Source organism: Fopius arisanus, unplaced genomic scaffold, assembly GCF_000806365.1.
Source record: "Fopius arisanus strain USDA-PBARC FA_bdor unplaced genomic scaffold, ASM80636v1 scaffold00055, whole genome shotgun sequence".
NCBI classification, from domain to species: Eukaryota; Metazoa; Arthropoda; class Insecta; order Hymenoptera; family Braconidae; genus Fopius; species Fopius arisanus.
Window position 1 is genome coordinate 130663 of NW_011887794.1, and position 19041 is coordinate 149703.

General features: G+C 35.4%; 3 protein-coding genes across 4 annotated transcripts in view; 2 read left to right on the plus strand and 1 right to left on the minus strand.

The window, feature by feature from the left end:
• Positions 1-145: 145 nt before the first annotated feature.
• LOC105268178 (solute carrier family 22 member 3) lies at positions 146-4919 on the plus strand. 2 transcript variants are annotated; one of them, XM_011307503.1, is made up of 10 exons: positions 146-274; positions 1556-1850; positions 1961-2153; positions 2238-2496; positions 2743-2935; positions 3293-3398; positions 3506-3609; positions 3863-4077; positions 4156-4331; positions 4551-4919. In XM_011307503.1, the coding sequence occupies exons 2-10, from the start codon at positions 1588-1590 to the stop codon at positions 4767-4769; spliced, it is 1728 nt and encodes a 575-aa protein (XP_011305805.1). In that variant the 5' UTR covers positions 146-274; positions 1556-1587; the 3' UTR covers positions 4770-4919. The 2 variants fall into 2 exon arrangements, with proteins under 2 accessions (XP_011305805.1, XP_011305807.1); XM_011307505.1 differs by lacking the exon at positions 146-274 and adding an exon at positions 774-1472.
• On the minus strand, positions 4844-10767 carry LOC105268177 (organic cation transporter protein). Its single transcript, XM_011307502.1, has 7 exons — positions 10478-10767; positions 8717-8979; positions 7498-7967; positions 6701-7327; positions 6265-6440; positions 5847-6019; positions 4844-5739 (listed from the first exon to the last, which is right to left on the minus strand). The coding sequence occupies exons 2-7, from the start codon at positions 8965-8967 to the stop codon at positions 5640-5642; spliced, it is 1797 nt and encodes a 598-aa protein (XP_011305804.1). The 5' UTR covers positions 8968-8979; positions 10478-10767; the 3' UTR covers positions 4844-5639.
• Positions 10768-15641: 4874 nt separating this feature from the next.
• The window catches only part of LOC105268179 (glutathione S-transferase), a 16274-nt gene continuing 12874 nt past the window's right edge, over positions 15642-19041 (plus strand). The window contains exon 1 of the mRNA XM_011307507.1: positions 15642-15721. The gene's annotated coding sequence lies outside the window, so the exon portion shown is untranslated. The remainder of the gene's footprint in view (positions 15722-19041) is intronic.

Here is a 19041-nt window from a genome sequence, read left to right on the forward strand (position 1 = left end):
ATAATTCATTATAAATTTCGTGGGTAATTAGGTCAAGGGAACATTATAGCTTTCCAGAATTTTCGTGAATCTTCAAGGGCCCCGGATTATATTTTTGAAAGAGATAGTGTCTCCTCCTGCCGGTCTCGCGACTTTTGAGCCGAGAATAAAAAGTCTCAAACCAGTCGCAACCGTTAAGTCATTCCGTACGGACATGTGTTACATCGTCATCGCGACTGTTACGACGCCGAAAATCTGATAAAAATAGTGCGAAAAAAATTGTTAATCAATTTACGTAAGTCAAAAATATTTATCTCTCTATTTCCCCCATTACCGCAGATCAATAACTTTAAACATTCCGAATTACTAATTTCCTCTGAACTAATTAACTAAGTCTTTATTACAAAAAACGCCGAATTATTGAAAGAGAAATCCTTCAAAATTTCTGGATCTGCAATTAGAATAATTTTCCATTAATTATAAAATATTCTGAATTATTATAAATCCATAGACGTAACATTTGTGGATAAAGCCGCGAGAATTAATTCTGTTCGACTCTTCAAATGAATTAAAATTTTTATTTATATATTTTAAACAATTGATATTATCATATATTTATTGATTCAAGGAAGAAACCGTTACAATAACAATCGTAAGTTGGAGCCTTTCAATTTTATCTCATCGCATTCATGAATACAAAAACCAAGGAATTCCTGTTCGCCGAAGGCAGGTGTTCGGCATGTGTGATTGCCCTATACAATTGGGCATTAAAAAAAAAAATCTCATTCAATTTCCTAATCCATCGATTCACGTACATTAAAAAAAAATCTCTCGCAATTCAATGACGTGTGCAGCTCTTATCTTGTTGAATTATTGTTAATCCACATTCGCAACTCTTTGCCATTGGGTCGTTAAAAAACTGTCAGGCCGATTATCGTTATCTCGATATTGTTATTAATTTCCATGAATTATTTATAGAATCATCAAGTGGTGGATAAAAATTATATGCCATTCATGCTTACCATTAATGACTACAAAGTGCATGTTTCGTTGGTGCCAGACTGTCCGTTCTGTTCTTATCACTCGTTAATTGTCGCGATAGTGGATGAATGTTTGTATTTTGATCGTAATAAGCTCAAGATCGGGGGTTTCAGGACTAGTAATCGCTGATATGGTTCATTAAATTTCGATATAATTTACATCACCAAATAATCATGCATCATTCTCTGGAACTTTTCTGACGTATGAAGAAAAAATAATCGAACTGATGCAATTGTTTGATCAATAAATCAACCTGAGGGTTGTAATTTTTTACCGCAAAAATCACTGAAGATTATATTAAAATGTCATAAAAATTGTCGATTGATTTGTTAATTGAAGCTATTCATGAGGAGACACACGAGTTTGAAACGAAATGGTGACGCATTCAACTTGATGAATCGGAATTGACGGAACAACAGGCTAGAATGAGCCAGTGAAATTCGATTGCTCCAGTAATTGATTACTAAATGCGAAGACTGATTGATTATTCCTTATTAATATTTCATATCGAGTCGCACTTGCTTTTCAATTGCAGATGAAAAATTGATGCATTAGAATTATCGAGACATGAAGGAAGAGTTCAAGATAAATTCGGAGATGGAGCCAAGCGAGAGGACAGCATTAAAAAAAAAATTGGAAACATTCGACGATATTTTGCCATACGTTGGAGATTTTGGAAAATACCAGTGGTACTTGCTATTTGCGCTGTTTCCATTTTGCATAACATATGCTAATCTCTATTTCTCAACATTTTTTCTCACACTTGTGCCACAAGAGCACTGGTGTCGTGTACCTGAGCTCCAGGGAGTCAACCTGACGATGGACGAGAGGTAATGATTTATCTCATCCAGTCCCACTCCTGAGAATTCACTCGCAATTACAAATCATAATATTGTTTAGAATAAAATTGATAATTCCATTTTGCCTTCGCAATTTTCAGAGTGAGATTATCAATTCCATCATCATCTAAATACCCGTACTACGATAAGTGCAACCGCAAGGATCTGAATTTTACGGAATTGTTGGAGAAAAATAATTTAACAGCTGCTGCGTGGCAGACGGAAAAATTAATACCGTGTGATCACTGGGAGTACAACAAATCTGTGGTACCTTACGACAGCGTTGGCAGCGAGGTACGATAATTATTGCATAATGCTGGCATTTATCCCAGCTCTCAACAATAAAGAGAATCGAATTAACTGTTTATTGTTAATCAGCTGGATTGGGTATGCACCAGGGAGTACCTGATTTCTACAGCTCAGGTAATTTTTTTCCTCGGTTCGATACTAGGTGCTTTTTTATTTGGATGGCTAGCTGATAATCGGGGTCGTGTACCAGCTCTCGTTGTCTGCAATATCGTCGGCTTTCTCGCAACAATTGCCACTGCCTGGACCAACAGCTTCACAACATTCGCCCTTTGTCGATTTATTTCTGGACTTGCGTACGAAAATTGCATCAACATCCCTCTGATCCTAGGTACAAAATCATCTGCTCGAGGATTATTTCTCACCGCATAACCGCAAGTCTAATAAAATTTTATAACCGATAGTTAAATTGCCGTTGAGACTTCTTGAATCAATTGTTGCATGCAAGTGGTTTTTGTCATTGAAAAAAAAAACGATAAATATTTTATTGAGGAATTCCGTGGAATGATTCGTTCAATTTTGCAAAAATTGGAATTTCCATTTTTTATTTAAGGATTCTATTGAATATTCATTGCAGTTGTTGAGTACATGTCAGTCCACCGTCGCACATTTGTATTCAATATAGCCTTTGGTATTCATTTTGCTATTGGAAGTACTCTTTTACCCTGGGCTGCTTACTACATCGCCAATTGGAGACATCTTGCTTACGTCGTTTCAGTTCCCATGGCAATCGGTATCTTCACACCCTGGATTTTACCAGAAAGTGCACGGTAAGTTGATATTTGCAATTCTTTCCACTCACCTCGAGGTTAAAGTAAATATCAGTGAATTGTATTTATTTACTCGAGTTACCGAATGAAATTCCGACACGAAATCCAATAAAAACACATGTCCTCTCGAATAACTCGAAATGTTGTGAAACAGAATTTCGTATTTCACTTCGATGGAAACAATTCGTGTATTGACTACATCGATTTATTACAGCAATCGATTTGACGGATTCAATAAAATAGATTTAATCACAGCGAATTTATTTTGTTTACATCGGGGGGGAAAAATAAATTTTCTCCCCACGAAGTCATAATTTAATCTTGGATCTTCTGATTTTTAGTCCCAATATTTTATAGATGGTATGCGTCCCATGGGAAATGGGACAAAGTAGTGGAAAACCTCAAGAGAATAGCGAAAGCCAATGGAAAGAGTCCGGACCCCAGGATCTACGATATTTACGTGGTACGTGGTATGTTGCGAGAATAATAGTTTCTTTCGCTGTACGAGTGATTATCCATTCTTCCGGGATTTAATGAAGCCATCCCTGTCATTATAATAATTGCTTACAGCGGAATGCGAGTAATGCCACTAAACTAGATGAATCAGCATCAATGCTCGATCTCCTCAAGACTCCACGTCTGATTAAAATCATTATCCTGACCACTGCCTTCTGGTAAGACGTTGCAAATAAAAAATGCCCCGAGCTACCCTAATAAAAAAAATCAACCAAATGAATTAACAAAATAAAAAAATGTTTATTTTTTCACCAAAAAATCCAAATGCATGTGAATATTAAATAATCATTCCCCAACGTCTGACGTTAAACTTCCGACGAATTATTATTCAAGTGAAATTCCCAGAAACTCATGAATTGATTAAAATTTCCATCGTCGCAGAAACCTGAGTAATCTCTTGTATTTTCACAGGACTTTCACGATAATTTGCTTTGATGGCCACGTGTATTCTCTGAAACTCCTGCAGAGCTCCGTATTCGTATCGTTTTCCCTCGCCTCGGCGACGGAATTACCTGCGGGTCTTCTAGTTACCCTCATCCTGGATCGCTGGGGGAGAAGATTCTGTGGATTTCTCACTGCCGCTGGAATAAGCGCGTGCAGTTTCGCTGAGTTATATCTTCCATCAAGTACGCAAGCCCGAATAACTTGAAAAACAAAAATTAATCAACTAAGATTTTACCCAATACACATTTTCTCTGGTTTAGCTGGTGGAAAATTGGCTTCATCGGTGCTCGCTAGATTCTCAGCAAACATGGCAGCTAATATAGGGCTTCAATATGCTACTGAATTACTGCCCACACCCATCAGGGCTCAGGGTGTTGCTCTGGTCCACGTTTTTGGTATCATAGGGCACACGGTTTCACCATTTATTGTTGATCTTGTAAGGAATCATCAATTATTCACTCAAACCCCAATAACCACCCGATTTTCACCTGAAACCCTCACAATTTCTATCGAAAATTCTGTTATAGTTCCGATGGTATGAATTTTCAACATAACAATGGAAATTTTCAAATTTTAATCCAGATTTTTGCACAATTGATTGCTGATGAATGAGTCAATAGATTTTTTTTTAATTGTGAATGAAATCTGATTTTAGGCTGCCATTTGGGAAGGATTTCCAATGATGCTAGTTGGGGTCCTTTCTTTGGGAACTTCTGTCTTGGTTCTTTTTCTTCCAGAGACGAGGGGACGACGACTGCCTCAAACCCTTGAAGAGGGTGCGAATTTCGGAAAAAATGACAGCTTCTGGTCCCTCCCCTGCTGCGGAAAACCTCGGGACGAGGAAAGTTCAGCTCATAATAGTCACTCTCGATGATCTCATTGTCTCAATCATAAAATAAAAGAACAATTATTTTGTAATTTATCAATTCACTGAGAAAGTATTGTCCATTGAATTTTTATTCTGTTTATTTTTCAGCGTGTATCATGATTGAAATATACTGTAATTGATAAATCATTTAAAATACTGAACAGAGTCATAAAATTGTTTGTACAACAGTTATTACATTAATGATGGAGTGATGATTTGATAAGATCGAGATAATGCGACAGAAATCTATGAATTGCTCGTCGATTTCCCGCATTTCGATTCATCAGATTTTTTATTTACTGATGCTAGTAAGTACCTGAATGATCCTACCTGAATGAAGAGAGGATAATGTCGTGAGTATGACTTTCATCTGCGTAAAAATATGAAAAAAAAATGAACCAAACGAATTTGTTAGAAATTTTATCACAAATCGAGTGGAATTCTCTGACGAATTCGTTGGGGCGTTGAATTTTTTTATCAGCGAATTATCGGACGTGAGGTGATTATTCTTTCGAAAACTGTCGACTGATCCTTAAAATCGCATTTTCCAAGAATTTCACTTCTCCGACGTTCGCCGATTGTTTAAAAGTCATTCGATGGGAAATTTACGTCAATTATTTTTCAACTTCTGTCAAATTCGTCGAGTTTTTTTTTGTACTCTTCCCACTGTATACCATCACTTCCGGTCTATAAATAAAAAAACCAGAAAACCCGCGGAAAATTGATTTCAATGGTTACCCTTCGAGTTTTCGATTTTTTTTAAATAAAATTCATAGTTCATCGAGAGTTGATGATGTTTCACTCATTTACTGCCAAATCGGCTGAGAATTGCCTCAATTTTTATATAATTTCTGATGAACTAGTCTATAAATTTCGTTATAATCTCGTGGAGTCGATTTTTGTGAGACTTCCGGGATTGAATCCCGCATTGACAGCAGCAATTTTCTTTCTGTACTTCTTCCTTTTTTCGTGAGAGCTGAAACATAAATGATGGTTTAATCTCTTTATCTACATTATCGTTGATAAGCGGAAAAACTTTGTGATAAATTGGACGATAAGTTTTCTTTTCTCATTAATACTTACGAGGATCTACAGGGGATCCACCAGAAGTTTTGTTCCTTTCCGAAGTCGTTACCCTCCTGCAGTGTTTCTGGGAGATCTTGGTCGAGGGTTTCGGGCAATGTTAGTGTCAGAAAGGCGACAACCATGGATACAAGACCGAGAGAAATCAGAGGTAATTCTTTACGAACGTCAGCCTGCCAAAAATCAGAGTAAATATACGATAAATAAAAACGACATCTCAAAAGCGCAACCGATTTTCTCCATTAATCCATAAAAAATGAATATAAAAATAGAAAAAAAAAAATACTGAACCCCCAAAAAAAGTAAGAAGACTATCTTTAAAGGTTTCTCGAGCAATTGCTCCTCCTTTGATCTTCTGTTATCAAATCGAACGGTATATAATAGCGACGAGTTAATTACAAACAGTTAATCATCTTACCAAGTAAATGATGTAGGGTCCAATTATGTGAGCGAAGTATCCAATAATGTGAATAAGTGATACACCTTGGGCTCTTACAACAGTAGGTAGCATCTCGGCGGCGTACTGAAAGCCAATATTTGCGGCTACATTGACACCGAGACGAGCAAGAATTGCCATGGCGACGGTAACAGTACCTGAAAGGTGGGAAATACAATTTATCGATCGACGACAAAATATAACTACCCCCGGAGATTTGCCACCTAGGATACGAGATGGCTTTTCATGATCAAAGTTGCGGTGAGAAAAAAAAAAGAATTACAAGTATCAATTATCTTTATCAATCCCCAGGTCTGATGATTAACACTCCTGGGAGAATTGACACCAGAGGATATCTGATTGAGAGGATGATATTTAATTTTTTATTTATTTGTTTTCATAAATTTGATTGAAATACCTTCAGGAGTTGCCAGGGCAATCCAGGAGAAGACTCCACACATGAGCATCGATGCGAATCCCATCCACCTGCGGCCCCATTTATCAAGAAAAATAGCGAGAAGAAGAGCAGCTGGAAGTTCAGTGAGTGCAGCTAGTGAAAAAGAAGTGAATACATCAGGATGAAGGAGTTTCATATTCCAGACATGACCATCGAACACCAGAATGATGAGAAGCCAGTAGATGACGAGGACAATTGTGATTCGGGCTAGTCTGGGCATCCTGAAGAGATCAAGGACAGTGTATTTATTGAGTTTTTTGTCCTTGTCGATCATCTCCTTGCAGCTCCTCTCGAATTCCTCGTAAATCTCGGGTTTAACGGTCTTGCCGTTTACCTTGGCGAACTTCTTCAGCATCTCGATGGCTTTATCTGTTTTTCCCGCCATCAGGTACCATCGTGCACTCTCTGGTGCAATCCAGGGACCGAAGAAAGCTACGACCAGAGGAGCTGCTGTCACAACACTGAGAATTCTCCAATCTGCTATCCAGTATGCCACCCAAGGAAGAGCACTCGCGGCTATCGCGAAATAAATTCCGAAGGACATGTTCGCTACTAGGGTACGGTACTTGGGTCCCACGTACTCGATCGCTGGAAGTTAATTGAAATTAATTTGAAATTATCTGATCATCAGATGTCAGAGATCCAATCAATTCACATAATTTTTTTTCTACAGCTTATCTCTTTATTAATTGAGGGAAAAAAATAAATGGGAATGTTCTGGGAATCGGGGAGGGACAAATAATAAGTAATGAACTCACTAATAATGAACAGAATATTGAAACAATTATCGAATGAAGTTCCAACGATCAACCTGGCTAGACAGAAAGTCCAGAAGCTGTTGCAGAATGCTGTTGCCACTGATGCAAAAAATCCAACCGCATTGCATGACACGAGGGCGGGAATTCTTCCATAATGATCAGCTATGTATCCAAAGATGAATCCACCGATTATGCTACCAACGAAGAAAGCTGATTGAGCAGCTGAGGAGAGGTAAGTTTTATCACAAACCCATTCCAATTCGGCTGCAATGGAGGCGTAGGGGATAGCACTGAAATTAAAACTCCATCCATTTGCGCAGGGTCTTACACCCCACGAAGGATCAGGCACTTTGATACCCGATAACATGACTTCTGTGAAGTTCACGTCATACATTTGACATCTCGAAAATTCAGTTGCACCCTCTGCTTGTCTCTCTATCGAATTTGCTAATGGAATTGATAAAGCAATTCTGTAATCATAGAAAAATAATTTTTTAACCCACAATAGCGATTTTTACGCTAAAAATGACTTAATGAATAGTCAAATACTCGTGAACTAATTGACCAATCGATGGAAATTCAGCGAAATCATTTGGTAATTGAGTTTTTTTAAAGGAATTAATGGAAAAATTTTGTCACTTCCTAATATTACGAATGGAAAATCGTCATCAGATTAACGAACAGCTGCTGTAAATCTGTTACCAATTATCCTCGTTCAACATTTGCTTTCCATTTCGCTCGCCTCCACATTGTTAACGAGATAATTATCATCTACAACCTTGCACTCGAATTAATTAGCATACACCCGGGATTTTTAAAAAGACGATTGATCGACATGCGAGCTAGATCTCCAGTATTTCCACCAGTCACTTAATTACTCTCGCCTCGTGTGGATATTTCTCGAGTAATAGATAATAATTATCCATTTTTATTTATCAATACATGAAATTATTTCTGGCACTGAATGGTCATGAGATTATAAAAAAAAAATGACACGAACACCAAATTCACTTCAGTCATTCAATAATGAGTTGTAATTCTCATTTATTTAATTATCTCCTCCAATTGAAATTGCGCAGTAATTATTCATTATTTTTATAACGACAAATGGAAATTCTGGAAATAACGTGTTGAAATAATCGATAAAAAATATTGATGGATGAAAAATCAATAAAAAATAAATATTGTTGGGAGTGGATGAATTTTATTTTTATCATACTTTTCACTATCTGTGAGGTTCCACCCATCGAGTTCTGGAACGGTGCACCAGTGTTCATTTGGAATTAGAGTCAGAAAAAATTGTGTGAAGTAGAGAAAAGCGTAGACGAAGGTAAAGGGCAAGAGGATGAGGAATAAAATCAATTGATAAAGTCCAGCTTCTCCGACGTGCGGTAAAATATCGTCGAATGTTTCAATTCTCATTTTTCCCTCGCCCTCTTCCGCCTTTGATGACTCCACTGCCACTGTCATTGTTCAATTTTTCTAAAAATAAAAAATTTAAAAAGGTATTAAATTATCCAAGCAACTCCAAATTAATTAATCCACCACTCAATTATTTTTAATTCGTCTTCCAATAGAAAAAAATTGATAAATAAAAATGACGCACATCCGTTTTCATTCGTGAGAAATTTATTTGCTGGATCTTATTTCAATTAAATCCTCTTGAAGTGACAATCCAAGTTTTTTTTTTTCAAAAAAATCTGTTGTCAGTCGGAATAAATAAAAAAATCGAATCAGAGTCGCTAAATATTAAACTATCGATTACAATCGCGATAACTTATCGATCGATCCGCGGAATGCATATACGAGTAATTGACCTAATTCAATTACTGCATTACGTATTCTATTATTTTTGAGATGAACTTTGAAGTTAGAAAATAAAATAATGAATAATAGTCCTAATGGTTCGGAAATAGATGGAAATAATGGGAAAAATAACCAAATCGATTCACTTTATTCTGTTCACCAAGAAAAATCGACACTTAATGATTTTATTTTTACCGCTCAAGTGCTCGTAATCTATTAAGAGACTTCGCTAATAAAAACAAGAATTGAGGACACAAAAACTATTATCAGGAGGTATTTGTCTTTCAACAATGAGTTTTCCTCGACTTGACAAATATACGACTATTGCTTATCACCTAAAAAAAATTATATTAATGTTAAAATACAATTGAAAACCTCGAAGTGAGAGTGAATTTCTACCGTAAATTAATATATTCAAATAAATTCAGGAATTCTTCTAGAGATTTCAAATGGAATTCTGGTATTTTCGTCAGTTGTTTATCCGTGAATGACTTTTTAATTGAAGATTTAATGACCGGTGGTAGAAAATATCGATCCTCTGAAATTGATAATGAGAAGTAAACGACCGGCTGTCACTAATTCACGTGTAATCCTGCCCTCAGGCGTATGAATATTAATTAATAGTTATTAATGTACACAAACGGGAAAATCGATTCGTTTCCGTGAGAGACTAATTGCCTCCTACCTGTGAAAACCTTGAAGATGTTTAGATTCAGTTCAGTTACAATTTTCAATGATGACACTGCGACAGCATTACGATTGGGGAATGTATACGGAGACTTAGGAATTAGCTGAGTGTTTACAACAGCTTAGATAATAGAGATTTGTATGTTTTATGGATTCACGCTGATCCCAGGCTATTATTACCCATTCACTAATTAATTTACATTACAAATTTGTTTAAATGTTGCATAACTTGCTCTAGAAAAAAGTCATTCAAATCAGAAAAATCTGATTTACAAAGAAAAATTCTAAATTATTCAACAAAACTCAACGATTTTATTAAAAATGCTAATTATTTAGCATTTAAGCTGCAATGAAAAAAAAAAATGAATTTCAAAATAAATAAAAGCGGTAAAATTGAAAAATTAATGATTTGAAAAAAATATTCTGAGGTATTTAAATGGAATAAACAATCTATTTTATTTAGACTGACGATATTTCAAGTACTCACGTCAGTCTTTCAGAATACTCCAATGAACTTGCACAAGAGAATTCCACAGAAATCCACAATTGTCTCAAAATAACACAGGAATTTTATAAAAAAAAATGAGTTAACACACACTCTCCCCTGAGTAAAATTACGAAAGAAAAAACAATGTTTGAACACTTGTTGCGCGTCTTCCACACGCACTGTACAACCGAAAGTTCGTGATTTGTGGTACCGGATGACTTCTACGGGGAGAAACCCGCTTCATCGTCATCACACGCTTGGTTAGTCTTTCACGACTCTTTCCAGTAAGTAGTCTGTGGTTCGTTTGTGGCATTTATAGCCTTCAACTGCCCCACGAGCTCTTCTCCCCACCCTAATGCTGAGGGTCTCACAACTCAGATGCTGTGGGCTAATTTTCCAGGTCATTTATACCCTGGATGTTCCACTCAGTGTCACTACCCAATTGTCCCATTCTCCGCCAATCCTGATCATTTTTCAAAATCTCAAAATCATCCGTAAAAAGTCTAAACGTAAATGACATTTATTTCATTAATTTTACGTTCTCAGCAGGTGTGATCTAATGAGGGTCAATTCCGTGGGTCAATTATACCCTCAATACCCCACGCATTCCACCCCCAATCATTTCAAAAATACATATCAAATCGGTCTGTGAAAAATATAAATGCAAATAATGTTTAAAGAATGGAATTTTATGGGTTTGGAATAATAAATAGTCAGAAATGGTGTGGGTCAATTCCGTGGGTCAAATCAATTTTTTAGTGCATTCAGAATGCACCAGATTCCGATATATTATCCCAAAATGATAAATAATAAACCGATTAATAAATGTCTGAACAAATGGAATGGAATAAATAAATGGAATGATTTAGGGTAACAAAATGGCGGCTGCAGGTATTCCCATGTCATCTAAATCTCGAGGAATTTCGCACGTTGACTCAATAAAAAATCAAAGATGGTTTTAAAAATTTATCGACAGACTGGAGATGGGGTTCCCTCGCGTAAATGTCCCCGTGACGTACTTTCCAGGAATTTAATATACTGTTTCAGATCATTTAACAAGCAATCAAATACTTCCTCAATCATTTTTCCGAACAAAATTCATTCCGACGAGATCTAATGATACACTCTTATTTCCTAGATGGGGTGGAATGATTTGATGATCTAACATTATATTTCATATTCCTAAGAGATGAGCAAACTGGGAATTCGTATGGAAATTTACCGCGAGATATTTACATCGGAATTGATCACTCCTTCACGGCGATATCGTGCAATCTATTTAATTCTAAAATCAATAAAACTCGATTCGTCGTTCCATGAGTATTTTCCCATTCGATAGATTTCTTCGAAAAATCTGAATAGAAATTCATTTCGATTATCGATTCCGTGAAAAAAAATATATAATCGATATCATATTTTGTTTATTTATTTACGAATTAGGAGATAATTTGGGATTTAGTGATTAAGATAAAAGAGTTGAAGGGATTCCAGCATTTTGTTTAGTTTTATAGATTAATAAATGATCTTTGTTTATAAAGATGTGGTGAGGGCAGGTTTTCCTGCTGAGGTGGGATTATTGAACACAATAGGTGTATTTACATGACGGAATAATGAAAAACAATATGGATCAAGCAGCTATTGTCATTGGAACGAGCACGTGGTTGTGGACCTGTCCGTCCGGTCATCAACGGTCATCAAGGACTTCCCAATTCATTCTCCCACCGCATATTTTTTTTTTTTCAACGCGTGGTCTTCCTTTTAAACGCCAAACCGGTTTGACCACTTGCAGTTTCAACGAAAAATTCAATCTGATGCATCAAACCCGTTGGTACATCATCGCGTGAATAATTAACAACATTGCACCAAAAACAATTTAATCCACTAATTTCCCCTCGTTTTTATTCCATTCCCCTCTCATTATTTATTATTTATTTACTCTGGAGAAACTGGAATTAATGTCATTCTAGTGAATCACTGGGAAGAATAATTCAAAAAATTTAATTTATCCAATCAATAATTTTCTGATTAGAACTGGGAATTATTTATTTGTTAATCGATGAGAGTTGCTCACAAAGAAAAATCCGTGCATTTAATTCAACCGGAAATGACGATAACATGAGCACCAATTAAGCATGTGTCCTCTCAATTACCCATTGGAACGTATTAATTACTGTAATGACAGGTTGACACTGATTTAATCGAGAAAACGAATGTAAAGAGGAAAATCAAGCGATTAAGATGCGTTTTGCATGAAAAAATTCAGTTAACAAACGCATTGAACGTGAATTTTCCTTTTTATTTTTCTCAACGGCACCCGGTAAACCCGGAAAGCCAAGCTTGTGGCAAGGTCGTCTCAGTGTACATAAACCACAATGAGATACGTGTCGGGAATTAATAGTTGGATCAAAGTTTTAAATTCTTCTCCTCAAAAAACCCCGTGATTTCATCTATTTATTTGTTTTCCTCTGTAACAGCTGCCATGACGCACAACAAGTGGAAATCAACACCGAAGTCATGCATGATCAATGAGACAGAAATAACAAAAAATCTCGACTGTCCAGTTCTTTTTTTTAATAAATTAATTCCATTGTTGCATCTGAATTCGTTCCTCCAAAAAGTCATTCAACGTTTTTATTCCGTTCCTCGATATTTCCACATTTTTATTCTATTATCCCTAATTATTATTAATTATCGGGCCATTTAAGTCTGCCCCATTACAGCTACCCCCATAAATAAACAATATCTCATAATATTCACTCAGCGTACATAAAATTTGTGTGAATATTCAGCGCTTTAATTTTTATTCATTGACATTTATTGATTGTTAATTATCGTTCGTATTTTATTATGTAAGTGAGGTAGCGGATTTGTTTGTTAAAAATATCGATTTCATGGTTGAAAAATGTCTGGAAATTCCAGCCAATCCCATGATTCTAATTATCCGGACATTAGGATTTATTGCGCTAAAATTCCTGGAGGCGAGTAACGAAAAAAAAGAGCGCTCGGTGCTTCTTTTTTTTAATTGTGAGAATAAATAATTATTGCGGTATTTCTCCGCACGTGGGGGAAAATCGAAGGAATTCTCGTACCGTTCTAGTGGTTTTTGTCTTGCTGAATGTCCTTGTGGCATCCTGTCATGGTCAAGAACCTGTCCATGCGGTCGTGAAACATGTGATTCTCTCTCATTCCATTTTGCCGTTTGATTTTTTTAAATTAACAATTGACTCGTGTCCAGGTCACTCCAATTCAAATTAAATCAATCATCGATTAATAAAAACATTTGAACCACTTCCCCTCCGCCCCCTCCCCCACCAAGAATTAAATTGTTGATAATTAAATTGGTAATTGAAATCATCAGAATGTGAAAATTTGAAAAATTCAATTACAACCAAATTTTTATTCAATTTTTGGTTTTTTATTGTTTGAAGAATTTTATTGTATATTTATTTGTTTAGGGGCAAATGATTTGAGATAAAATTCAATTTGATTTAGAAAAAATGAAAACATTTCTCTGAAGCTGGATTTAATTTAATTCTATTTGTTTCCTTGGTTTCCAGAGAATTTAGTTTCAGGGGAATCCCCTTTTGCTCCACCGCGAAAATTGAAATTCAAATGGGAGTGGTTAACTATCCACTGGTTAAATATGCATCAGAGAGGATCTGTATTATTTACCGTTATGAGTCATTTGTGAAAATGGACTGCAATTTTGAATGTAAACTCTGTCATGCACTATCGAAATGAAAAATTCTTTCATGCACTTGGAATTCAATTCCTTAAATTGAAAAACCTTTTTCCCAGATTTCCGCACCCTCTTGACCTCTTCGGAAATAAATCCCGCGTAGTCTCGTTATGCACCGAAGAAAAACCGACGGTAATTACGTCCTCAAGGTGAACCTATCATTGATTTGAGTTTTTCTTTTAAATGAACTCATCAGTCATGAATTAAACTAGATATCAAATTTTTTAGAGGAGAATTTAACGAGCGGTTCGTTTAGAAATAAAATGACTTCAATTATCGAGTTTTCCTCATGATCTAGCAATTCTTGGGATTTTAAAATGCCCTGAATAAAATTATTATTATTGAGACATTACTGATTAATGATTGATGATTTTTTTTTACATTATAATATTGTCTTTTGGTTTTTTATTGTTTAACGGAAGGTGAGAGATACGCGGGTATTTTTGCAACTATCGTAGGACCAATAACTCGAGGGACACGGGGTAAACCCTGAGTTGAGTACGTGATATAATAATATCAGTACAGGGTGGAACGATAACAAAAGTGTAAATCCTCTCCAGTTACCGTCCATAAAAGAACTTGGCAGTAACTTTTAGCTGTTATGGGTCATAATGTATTCATTGGAGTTGCTCTGCCGATGGCTCGGTCAGCAGTAAAAAATCGAAAAATATTATCAACAAATTGCCCTTCGAGAATAAAAATGGGTCAGAACACTTCTGAGAATTTAAAAATTCCTGAATTCCTCTGGATTTTGTCAATCAACTGGAATTTTTGGAAACTCGTGGAATTAATTAGCATGGCATTTTAATTACAGGTGGGACTCCGGGTAAAATGAAATTATAATCGGAATATTTTTTCAAAATTTTCAAAAAATTTCTGGAAAACTTTACAGAGAATTATTTTTTTTGAAAAGAAAAACGGGAAGCGGAAGAATTGAATTTTCGAGGAATGTTCTGATAAATTTTTCAAAAATTTGTTTCGAATAATTTTTTTTATAATTCTCTTGAAATTTTTGGCATTATATATTTTTTTAATTATACTGTTTTTTTTTAATTTTTTGATTTTTCAATATTCTCAAAAAATACGCCATCCGAATTATAAAAAAAATGTCCTATTCAAATTTTTGAAAAATTTTTCAAAACCTTTCCCCCCCCAAAAAAATTCCTAAAAAAAATTATCTAAAAAGTTTTCCCGAAATTTTTTGAAAATTTGAAAAAAATATTTCGATTACAATTTTTTTTACCCGGGACTCTCGACAAATTACAGTCCGAAAATAAAAATCAAAACGCATTTTGAAAATGTAAGAATTCTTGAATTCCTGACGATTTCCTCAATTTTCCACACGTGAAATCCATCGAGTGACTCAACGTGACATTTTAATTTGCAGAAAAAGGGGAAAAAATGAATCGAGGTCTTGCCAATTGCGTGCACTCACACTTATTATGGACACGATGAATATGCAATCCGGAGTATGTGATCCCTGCAATGGCGTCCTTCATTCCTCGGTGAGTATCAAAAGCAAAAAAGTGAGGGAAAAGAATAATAATATAAACATAAAAATAATAATGAATATCAAGGATGGAATAATCTTTCTCATTAATTGGATACTCCAGGCAACGACGTACCGGATATCCTGCAGAATCATCATCGATCCACTAGAATTTCTAAGAGAGTAATTTTTGTTGTTAATTGTCAACGTCTCAAGTGCAATATTAATGCCATGAGTTTATGCCCCCTTTTTCAAGCTCAGCTTCTCCCTTTTTTATTTTCTCATATTTCCATTTTAACTCCCCCCTAAAATTCCACATTCGAATTTTGTCTTTCTTCAGAAAAAATATATAAACATCCGTACGACATCACGATTAAATATTAATTAAAAATAAAAACCGATGTAATATCATTTTTTAATATAAAACACCGGAAAATGTTTTACAAATTTTTTAATCGCATTCCACTTGGTCTTCTGTTTTTCATAATAATTCCTCGGTGTTCAACAATTAATCATATTTAATAATAATTATCAATGATAATAATAATGGGTAATAATAGTCAGTAATGGTATTGCAGAAAATATTATAATAAATTTTAAATGTTATTTTTTTGGAGAGTGGATAAGTGAGGCGATAGGCAGCCCGAGGAACGAGAATTTAAGGGAATTTCCACCGAAAAGGGAAAAGCCCTCACAAAAGCTCTCAGTATGAATTTAGGTGGAATATCCGAGGCCAGAGTCAAAGTTAAAGTAGGGTAGTAAAGTAGGAAAGTTGGGGGAAGTCATCTGCAATCCCTTCATTAGTTCATATCGCCAGGAGCCAGACTTTTACATTCATTTCCATGAGCATTACCGCGTAATGTACAGTACAACAATCATTATCTCTCAGTTCATTAATTTTTTTTAATCATCCTTTGATATTTTCTATTACTACCATTCACTCCGCGAGATTTCAATCGTTTATTCGTATGAATTTTCAACGAACTGGAAAAAAATTGTAATTATAATTCAAAATAATTTTTTAATTCGAAATTTCAAACAAGAGATCATTTTCCACAAAAATTCGGAAAAATCGGAAAAATCGGAAGCTCGAATGAATAATAATAATCAATCGATTTGCACTAAATATTCATCACAACGATTCATTACCGAATGACTAATTAAATCCGCGGAAAAAACGCGAATTAGTTTGATTGTTTCATTTGTAAAATTAATTTCTCAGTTACCGAGGAATTGAATCCGGGAATCGATAGTTCTTCGATCTATTTTCCATGGAATGAATTTTGAAAACTAGATTTGAATTTTTCCTCGTTGAATTAAAACTAGAAAAATAGATAATTCCGGTGTTTTTCCGCAATTTCGAAATGGCGATTATCAGAGGTGTGCCCTCAACTGCAACACGAGTTTCTGCATCATTTCACAATATCTTTTATATTACTGGTTATCTGGTTGGTCTCATGAGGGTGATGTGCATTATAATCACGTGGATATGTGGGTGAACGTAATAATTACTGCATTACCATTAAATTTACGAACGTCGTTCAAACTTCTGGAACGATTTTTCGGGTGATCCAGGAGATCGTAATCACGTGCATTCGGCGTAATGAGAGAGTAATTGGCCCTGGATATTTAATTATTCTGGCGATTTTACATCGAATCCCGAAGGATATCCCTGGATTATTCATTACAATTATTTAAATTTAAAACCAATTGACAGAAATTGAAGAGCAGCTGACCAAAAAAGAGATTTTACCGAATTTTTTGGCAGAAAATTACTGCATCAATTGTTCCCAAATTTTTAAGGTATATTTGCGCGCAGGTAATCAACACGTAATCCATTTGTTTAATTAAAAAATTAATTTACCCTTAGTTATTCGCGGTCTTACAAAAATGTGCAACGAAATGTCCGATTTTTTTTCTCGATTCGTCTCGTCAATTTTCCCTTGTCAATTTGACAGTCCTTCTTTCATCTTGACAAATATTTCATTCACATCTCCAGAAGACCCAATGGAATAATTTTCATCAAAGAATTTCTCATATTTCCTCTGACCCAATTCCTCCCGTAAAATCAAGAAAATTTGTCATCTCGAATTTAACAGACGATGAAATTACCAATTGTCCATTGCTGATTGGAGAATCGAATTACGTTAGCTCGAATAATTTCGAGATTCGATAATTTCCGGTGGATGAAAATTTAAAAAGAAGTTGTCAGTGCAGAACATGCGCAGAAGGTAAATAATTCCAGATGATGTAAAAATGTTAATTTCCACTGCACGCAGATCCCCTCCCTCATGCTCATTACAGCGTTATGTCTCTGTGGATTGTATTAATTACCGTCGACATGTGTTCTGGAAATGTTTGGGTGAATAATTAGAGATAATTAATGGCTCTGAGATTTCGCGTTTGAGTCAATACAATGAGACCGCTGAAAGACATTCCAAGATATTAATTATAGTTGGATTTATTTTTTATTTTCACATTTGCAAATGATAATTCGGATTTATCAACAATCCTTTGTTCTCCCTTTTTTTTCAATTATCTATTACTTCTGTAGAAGATGATACTTGAGAAAACTTCAGCTCTACTGTCAGGTAAATCCTGATTTTTTTTTCTGAGAGCGAAAGATGTTTATTTATAAATGATGAATTCAAGAGCTTTTAGTGGATTTCGTGTTTTATTCAGTGGTTTTTATTGGAAATGATGAACTGGGTCGTCTCCTGCTTTCTTCCCAGCAAAATATTTAGACAATGAGAAAGATTTCGATATCGAAAAAGCGAGAAAGAGAATTCCATATGTTAAAATTGGAAATATTAGAAATCACGGGAAAATTCTTGTCCATCCACACGTGATGGACAGAAATATTTTCCCGATTTATTCCTTTACCAATAAAAAATCCATCCACCTAATTCTTCAATTCCCTCAAACCAGTGAATTTTCCCCAATTGTTTCCCAATTTTCTTCGAAATTTCCTAAAATAAAATAACAAAATCGGCGGTTAAATTTAGCAAAAGTCATTTAACCGGATATTTCTCAGTCTCGGATCAATAACCAGAATTGCTCCCCGAGTTGAGCCGCCCTTAATCATCTCCCTCATAATCCCCAGAAAATTAACCGAAATTCTACGTCCAGGCCCGTGAATCGATTTTCCCCAAGCCCTGACTGACGTCATAGGACAGAGCCCCAGGAAAAAAGATGGATTTTTCCCTTAACGAGAGTATTAAATTTTTTGCCAAGTGCAGAAATTCGTGGCTCATGAACATACATGGATTTTCAGGTTGGGATGGCTTTCAGAATCGATCCCAAAGTCGTCTCTTTCCACTCCCTTCCACTCCCTTC

Excerpts from the sequence above, each read along its gene's own strand:
- LOC105268178 (XM_011307503.1), top strand. The coding sequence starts at position 1,588 with ATGAAGGAAGAGTTCAAGATAAATTCGGAGATGGAGCCAAGCGAGAGG. Across the intron at positions 2,154-2,237 it reads ACGACAGCGTTGGCAGCGAG|CTGGATTGGGTATGCACCAG; the intron begins GTACGATAATTA and ends ATTGTTAATCAG. Across the intron at positions 4,332-4,550 it reads CACCATTTATTGTTGATCTT|GCTGCCATTTGGGAAGGATT; the intron begins GTAAGGAATCAT and ends ATCTGATTTTAG.
- LOC105268177 (XM_011307502.1), bottom strand. The coding sequence starts at position 8,967 with ATGACAGTGGCAGTGGAGTCATCAAAGGCGGAAGAGGGCGAGGGAAAA. Across the intron at positions 7,968-8,716 it reads AACCTCACAGATAGTGAAAA|AATTGCTTTATCAATTCCAT; the intron begins GTATGATAAAAA and ends CTATGATTACAG. Across the intron at positions 6,441-6,700 it reads TGCCCTGGCAACTCCTGAAG|GTACTGTTACCGTCGCCATG; the intron begins GTATTTCAATCA and ends CCCACCTTTCAG.